The 7837-nt window shown below is 39.5% G+C and overlaps 2 protein-coding genes across 5 annotated transcripts in view; one reads left to right on the forward strand and one right to left on the reverse strand.

The window, feature by feature from the left end:
* Positions 1-53: 53 nt before the first annotated feature.
* rcn2 (reticulocalbin 2) lies at positions 54-3417 on the reverse strand. Of its 2 annotated transcripts, XM_005729968.1 has the most exons (9): positions 3355-3417; positions 2788-2928; positions 2591-2693; positions 2312-2508; positions 2115-2228; positions 1896-1989; positions 1656-1795; positions 1160-1244; positions 144-204 (listed from the first exon to the last, which is right to left on the reverse strand). In XM_005729968.1, exons 1-8 carry the CDS (start codon positions 3355-3357, stop codon positions 1197-1199), a joined length of 840 nt encoding a protein of 279 aa, XP_005730025.1. In that variant the 5' UTR covers positions 3358-3417; the 3' UTR covers positions 144-204; positions 1160-1196. The 2 variants fall into 2 exon arrangements, with proteins under 2 accessions (XP_005730024.1, XP_005730025.1); XM_005729967.2 differs by lacking the exon at positions 1160-1244 and having other exon boundaries at positions 54-204.
* An 820-nt stretch (positions 3418-4237) lies between these two features.
* The window catches only part of scaper (S-phase cyclin A-associated protein in the ER), a 58281-nt gene continuing 54681 nt past the window's right edge, over positions 4238-7837 (forward strand). For 2 of the 3 annotated variants that reach the window (XM_005729973.1, XM_005729975.1), the window contains exon 1: positions 4238-4565. In XM_005729973.1, coding sequence (XP_005730030.1) covers positions 4395-4565 — 171 coding nt within the window. In that variant the 5' untranslated portion in view covers positions 4238-4394. Of the gene's footprint in view, positions 4566-5442; positions 5801-7837 lie in introns of those variants that run through there. The other variant, XM_005729974.1, reaches the window with a different exon arrangement.

Raw genomic sequence — 7837 nt, forward strand, 5'->3', positions numbered from 1 at the left:
AACGACATGAAATCATTTACTGAAACAAATAACAGCTCTACATTAAACCAAAGGAGACTGTTATAATTCATCATGTGTCAGGTGCAGATGTCTGCCGTAGTCTGTTACTTCGCTGTTCATGAATGTTTCTTGATTTTTCAAAACTTCCGCCTCTGAGATCTGTCCATCTCCATCGAGGTCCATTTCCTTGATGAGGTGAAGAGCCTGTTGACGGCAGGAGAGCAAAAATATCAGTGTATATGCTACCAAATCATCTTGGAGAGAAAAGAAGCCTTAACTGCGGATTAATTTAAGAAAATTTTCCAGGACCTCTGGGCAAGGAAGGGTCTAATATACAGGATATTCCATGACCTAATTTCTAGGTATGACGCATGCTTTTAAAAGGTGTGGTTAGACCATCAAAAAAAGAAAGATAAAAAAAAAGCTAAGAAAATTATCGTAAAATAAACATCCCTCTTCCATTCACTGTACGATCCTTTAACCTGCAAAACGCAGACTTACTTCCACGTGGATGTAGATGATGTTAAACATTTGCACAATATGAGACTGTTATGGTGCTCAAGTTGTTTGCATGGCAACTCTGCTGATGGGAAATTGCCACAGATGCAAGTCACCCTTGCTGCTTGTAGTGTTGCAAACATTTTCATGTCTTAAAAGCCTTACAACATTGAGGAGGAGATGCATGTGCACCTCTTAGGACATGAGATCACAAATGGTGCGCTGTGAGGCAAGTTTGGGTGTGTCTTAAGGGTTTTCTGATAAACTTCTATTGTTATTATAATATCATACAAATTGGTAATGTTAGTTTACTGTATCAGAAGGTGCACTTTGTTTGGAACACCTGTTCAAACGAACAATGCAAATATATACTGTCACATGACAGCAGTATTTAAGCAGCATGCATGCATTTAGGCATGTAGACATGGTCAGGACGGTCAGCTAAAGTTTCAGTTTGAATATGACCTGTCTGTCTATGCAGAAATGGGACATTTGTTGGGCTGCATCAAAGTTAAATAGAAGTATGTCTTGGCTTTGTGTGGAACTATTTGAGAGACGCATCACCATTATTATTGCAACATGATCTCATCTGCAGCACTAAAATAAGTCACTGCTATTCAGAGAACATTTCTCTCCCTCACAAGTGTTTACTATTTTTCACCTTAAGTGGTCTGCTGGCCTCCTGAGACCCTGCATCCTCACATGGGGACATTAGATATTGGCTTTTCTGCACCTAATCCTTCATTCTGCTCAATAAAGAATGAAGAATTAGTCAAATACACAATTTGATTGATTTTATTCTTTTACACTTTAAAATAAACCCATCCCCATATGACATATCTTAAACTGCACATATATTTCTGTTAAAAGATGGCGCTTAACAGATTCACATAATCCCAAATATCCAGGGGAAATTAAAAAAGCAAACACAAGATATCAGATCTCAGGAGGTTAAGGGTTAAATGCTTTGTTAATAATTCATAATCCTTAGTAATTCTTTATTTCGAATTTCAATTGGAAGCTAGAAGCTCAGGAGTTTAAACTTGTTCTTCTTCTAAAATGTCGCGCTTATAATAATTTCACTCTTTATTTTATCCACTATAAGCAGAAAAAAAAGAAAAAGAAAAAAAAGCTGAGCACATGATAGAAGACATTACTTCTTCTCTTGCTGATCCGTAGCTGTTCGGTGCAATCCAGCGGAGCTGCTCCTCTCGATTCAGCTTGCCATCCTTATCTTGATCATACAGTTCTTTAAATCGCACTGTTTCTTCGATCTCCCACTTCGAAGGGGCACCATCTGATTAAAAAAATATACATAGAAAAAAGAGAAATGTTAACACTGCACAGACGAGAAAGAGAACAAAAAGGCTGCATGCTTGGTTTAATCTCAGCCTTACCATCGCCGCGAACGTCTCCAATAAATTCACTCAGGCTGATGAATCCATCTTTATCTGTATCATATTCACTCAAGACATCCTCAATGGCAAAATCCTATTAGAAAAATAAAAGAAAACCCCAATAGATTTTTCACATGAAACTCAAAGAGCACACTTAGTGTGGATGGAAACATGCATTATCATATCAGGTTTTGCACGATTAGGAGTTAAATGTCTCACAGCCATGTGATCCACTTCAGAAGGGTGGGTGAAGGCGAGAAACTCTGTCACATTGAGGCCAGGTGTGCCATCCACATCAGCAAAGTCAAAGCGCCTCCTCTCCTTTCGATGGAGCTGCATGGTGTATGAGCCCGTGTTAGAGTTCTGATTGATATATTAATCTGTGATGTGTAAGAAGAGAGTTAAAGTCTGCTCACATGTCTAAGAGACTCTTGCTCTGGATCCTCCAGAACAACATCGTCATCAAAACTAAAGAGCTGGTTATGAGCCACCGTGTTGTATTCCTCCCATGTTATAACACCATCCTTATTGGTGTCAAACTCAGGGAAGCGCTCCTCCGCATCATCCAGAGCATATTTTCTGTAGACGTGCTGAATCCAGAGAGTAATCTCCTCTATGGATAAAACAGACAGCCTGAGTGTGATTATTAATCCCCTTTGTTTGTCTGTGCTTTACTGGGAGAAGCACAAATATACCTGCACTTAGCAGATTGTCACCATTTGTATCAATCTTCTTTACAATATCCATCATTTTTATCTTCTGATCTGCTGAGCTGAGTTTCTTTATCTCATTAGTCCTCTGCGTAAAAGAAGCAGGGCAAGAAAGTGAGGAGATGCTGGATGAAGGATAGAAATGGAGCTCTAAAGTGCAAAAAATATGAAAAAAAAGCCACCTCATCTCCCAGCAGTACATTCATGTCGTGTTCAGGGTTGTGCTGCTGTCCGATGTAATGATCATCATGCAGATGTTTATGGGAGCTTTGTCCAAAGTCGAACTGAAGAAGCAGCAGTACCAAAAATGTAGAGGATGTCATCTGTTGAGTTATAACACGCTAGGATTGAAACAACACTGGAACTGAAAACAAGAGCACACTGCAAACAGACTTGACAAAATGCAACTGTGCTATCTGGTGGCCAACAAGTGAAAGATAAAAACAAAAGCCAGATAAGGCTAATGTGAAACACTGTTTCTGAGACGGTAAAAAGACGGAGTGAAAGGCGAAGGATCACCCAGATAAACTGGAAGTCGTCGAAACGTTATGTATTTATTTTTTCTGTTCAGGTGCTTGAAACACAGAGGGAAAGAGAGAGGATGAATACGACAACCACAGGGAAGTCAAGAAAAATAAAGCAACAACAGCGTTCTTTACAACAAACAAACAGACATATAAAAGAGACGCGAACAAGCCAAAACACCCTTATATTACTCAAATAATATAGGATAACGTAGGTGTTATTACCATGGGAAGTTCTTCGTACAACTCAAGCCTCCACCGTAGTCTCTACCTCGAAGAACGACGAACATCCGATTAAAAACTTCAAAATAAAACAATTATGCAAACTCCAAAAATAATTTGTCAATATGCCGCCTCTCAAATGTGTTATGTGCGCTTTATTCAAGGATAATAGGCTTCAATGGCTACCTCACTAGTTTACACACAGGCACAACGTGTTTAGGAAACAAGGGGGAAAAGAATAAGAAAATGATAAAGAATGGAAAAGAGTACATGTAACACAGAATATACATTTAACCCACATACAAAAAAGTTTAGCAAGATGTTCTTTTAAATCTCTTTTCAATCTCTTTTAAATATGCTCGTTTGTACTTGTTCATGAAGTTGTAGTTTGCAGTAGTTTGTAAGGCTTATGCAGTCATTGGTGTTACCCACTGGATAGCAAGCAAGCCAATTTGATTAAAAAAAAAGAGCTTATATGGAACCAGGTTCCAATGCCTTTTGATATACTTAATATGTATACAGCAAACAACAACAACAACAACAACAACAACAACAACAACAAAAAACACTTCCCCCGCGATTTACTAGTGATCTAATGCTAGTGTAATGTGATGTACTTTCCTCCCCCCCAGAAGACTTTATTTTGAAGTCAGGTTTTCCACCTCGTGGTCTTCCTTCGGTTTGAAGGTGACTTGACGTCCTACCAAATCAACCAAACTTCCTTGAATGTCCCGCCTGATCTTAGTGGTTGCCATGGTAGACAATTCGAAGTCCCGCCTCCTCGAAAATGCATCCCACCCTTTGACCTTACTATAATTTACATGATTGGCTGGCGCCATTGTTGGTTCTACCATACGACGAATTCATTGGACCATCCAAACGCCAGTCAAAAACGCAAGGTGCTCAGACTTCCTGCATCTGTTAGGCTATCCACAGTGTCATGTATTTATCTGACATGTTTTCCCATCACCTCTGACAACAAGGCGACTTTACTCGTAGACTTTAATTTGTCACCGACTGAGCGTTGAACACTAGGCGGGTCGATGTCCAAAGACAACCGCTATGATGGACGGCGGCGCGGAGCTGGGCAGCACCGTCTCGGCCCAAGAGTTAGCAACCAAGGCGGGGACGGGAGGGAAAGGTCTGGTAGCAACAGCTCAGGCTCCTCGCATGGAGGTGGCAAAAGCAAGAATGCATCCATAACTGCTTTGAAGGTATGCGCTGCTTTGTGTTTCGCAGCTAACAACTGAAGTAAAACATTTGATTTAATCAAGAACATAAAAATTCCCTGATATTCCTTGCTAGGAATTCAAGTTCTCGCGATAAATAAACATATTTTGGGTGACCTTACTTTCTGATGGTGTGATATTGTCAAATCTCGTTTCTACCTTTTTTTGCCCTCTTGGTTAAGAAAAATGCCTACATCATCATCATCATCATCATTGTTATTATTATTATTATTATTATTAGTAGTAGTAGTAGTAGTAGTAGTAGTAGTAGTAGTAGTAGTAGTAATAGTTTACCCAATAAAATTTACATTTTTGAAGATGCTAATCATTTTTACAAATTGTCTGCATACATGTATTGTCATGTTATTAAAGCAAAACTGTGAAAGTAAAGGGACTGTTTTGTAAATTAAAACAGCAGTAATGTAAACAGGCCTATATCAAAATATGTTGATTCCTTTCTTTGTCCCAAAGTGTTATTACAGACTTTCCAAGTTTGCAACATTTGTATTTGGTCAAACCATGTGGCCTTGTATGTCTTGTCCCACAGCAGCATATGAATCACTGAATGCCGGGTCCATTCAGATCTAAAGCATCACTTTGTGTGGCTAATGCACTGCGTTCGCACACACTGTCTCTGACCCTGCAGCTATACTCTCATCACTGGCAAGTACAGGATGGGGGGGCAGAGAGCCAGGCCTGCTTTGTGCACATGACTGCGCAGTGTTGTGGTAGAAGGAGAGTGAAGAGTGAGAAATGAGAAGCGGAGAGAGAGGGAGAGAGCGGGGGCTCTGATGCAGAGCAGTGAGAGGAGGGGAGCTGTAAATATAGGAAGCTGCATGCAGTGGTAGGCAGATAGGCAGCAGCAGGCAGGGAGTCGGGCCTAAGAGGTGGCTGCTAACTCAGCAGAGTGCTAGGGGCTCAGACTAGATTACAGGCAAGAATTGCAAACAGAATAGTCAAAGTAAAAGGTAGGCATGGTGGGCTACTGAGCACTTGTCTCTCACTTGCCACTGGGAGAGGAGTTAACACAGCTGGGCAAGTTACTATAACAGTGTGGACTACACATAGGGAGTCTATTTTGGTCCTGCTGTCAGATGACGATGTCACCTTGCACAAGTGGCAATGCTGGTGAGAGGGAACAGGTTGCCTGAAGTGGGCTGTCAAGTATGTCAGGAGTGGATAAAGACGAAGAGCCTGCTTACAGATTGTACTTCTATTCTGTACGTATCCTGTGATGTTTGGATTTTTACTGCTTTTACTAATGAGCTTGTTCTCACCCACTCCACTGTCTTGCTACTTCTGTTTGTAGACCTTGCCAGAAGGGAAACCTTACACTTGCCCCTTACTCAGCACAGTCTAGAAAATAAACATGCTCTCTTGTGCATGTGGAAGGACTGCCTGATCAAAGAAGACAGCAGAAGATAGGCTCCACATTGTACCTTTCTCTTCTATGGTGCAATGGGAGACAGCTTGTTTGTAGCTGATTAAGTGGATAAAGAGAATGTTGCTTTAAGCCTTTTTGGCCTCAGGTTGCTGCACTCCGATAGCCATCAGTTGCGAGTAGGTAAGGTTTTTTCAAAACACTTATTTGTCATCCACTGGCTGCCAAGCACTGGAGATACCGAGTAAACATTTACTGTAAAGAGATAGGACAGGCTGCATCAGTAGCTCTTGCTACTTTGATGGATTTGTGTTGTTGAATGAGATTTATTGTATTTTTTTATTTTTTTTTTTATTTTTTAAATATTTGTGTCGTCTTATTCTCCACTTGACAAAATAAAGCTCAGGCCACTTGATATGTAAAGAATTTTGCTCACCAAAGTAGGTCAGCTGGGTATCTCCCTTAGGGACATTAAATGGTATCAGACCGATACACGCATTCTGTTTCTGCATGTGTAATGCCAAATGAGCCAGGTTCACATTATTCTGTTATTTTTGAATTTAAGGTGGTGTATGTATATACTGTTTTTATTTTAAGCTATGCCCTAATTTTTACTTTTTTACCTCTGAAAACGTATGCCTCATCTCTTCAGTTGCAAATGTGGTAAAAGGACAGTTTTTGTTTTTTTTATCTGAACAGTAGCGCTCATGAGAGACATCCAGGAAAAGAGAGAATGATTTGTTCCATGACTCATTTCTGTTAAGAGAAGAACTGGCTCTCAGTTTAGATTTTTTTTTTTTTTTAAATGTTTGTTATTTTACATAGTTATTTTCATTAGGTATAAAACTATGATTCATAGTTGTCTAAAATATTCAAGTTTGGTCTGGACTCTAGTCAACAGTAGAGTAAATAATTAATGACAAGTGCAGAAGTGGTACGGTCTATTCTAGGGGAAAAACACACTAAGTGGAAGATGCAGAATGATAAACCTCTGATTGCTGCTGATTGCCAGAAATCAGAATATTTAGTTATGTAAGAACCAAATTAAATCAAGCAGACTGCAGTGGTACACCACTTTTTTGCGCTGTTATTGTTCAGCCACTTTTTCTTTCTGCAGTAATGCATCAGCTGTCTAAGAGATACAAATAGCCATTTATTTTCTCTATGACATATGGATCCAGAAAGATGCCGATGCTACATTTCATCACATGGGTTCTTAATGAATGTGATGTCGCTGTATTTATTTTGGTTCGCAGTGTCGGCTTCACCCAGGGTTAAAGTCAAGTTCACTGATGCATACTCAATGTGTAGGTCAACCATGATGCATCCTTTGCACAGAACGGGTTTAGAGCCTCAGCCTCTAGCTGTTCCTTGTCACAGTATGACCTCGTAGACCGCTTCCATACACTTTTATATCAAAGCAACATAATCAGAGCTTTTATGGCAAAATTTTAAAATTGCTATAAATGTACTTTTTGCTTACTGTTTGACATAAAAATCTGCCGAAAATGCACTGAATGAACATAAAGTACCATTGATTTCCTTGTTTGAGTGTTTTTTGCCCGTTATGTTTTGTTTTTTGGGGCAATGAAAACACATTGTACTGCGGAACACTGTTTTAACGGCTGAACAAAATCAGTGTCTGAGGTGTATTAAAACTGAAGTAACCATAGCAACAGTGCTTAGGCTTCAGGCCTGCTCATTGCTCATAAAACTATTATTGTTGAAAGAACTGGGTGAGAATTAGTCAGTATGTATTTTATGTTATCTACAATTCTATTTATGCTGAACATAAAAAGTGGGTCACAAACATATTTTATTTATTTACTTTAAGCTGTGAATGTTTACTTAATTTATTGTATAAGTGAGCCACGAT

The sequence above is a fragment of the Pundamilia nyererei genome, unplaced genomic scaffold (genome assembly GCF_000239375.1).
Source record: "Pundamilia nyererei isolate P.nyererei 1_Seehausen unplaced genomic scaffold, PunNye1.0 scaffold00035, whole genome shotgun sequence".
Classification (NCBI taxonomy): Eukaryota; Metazoa; Chordata; class Actinopteri; order Cichliformes; family Cichlidae; genus Pundamilia; species Pundamilia nyererei.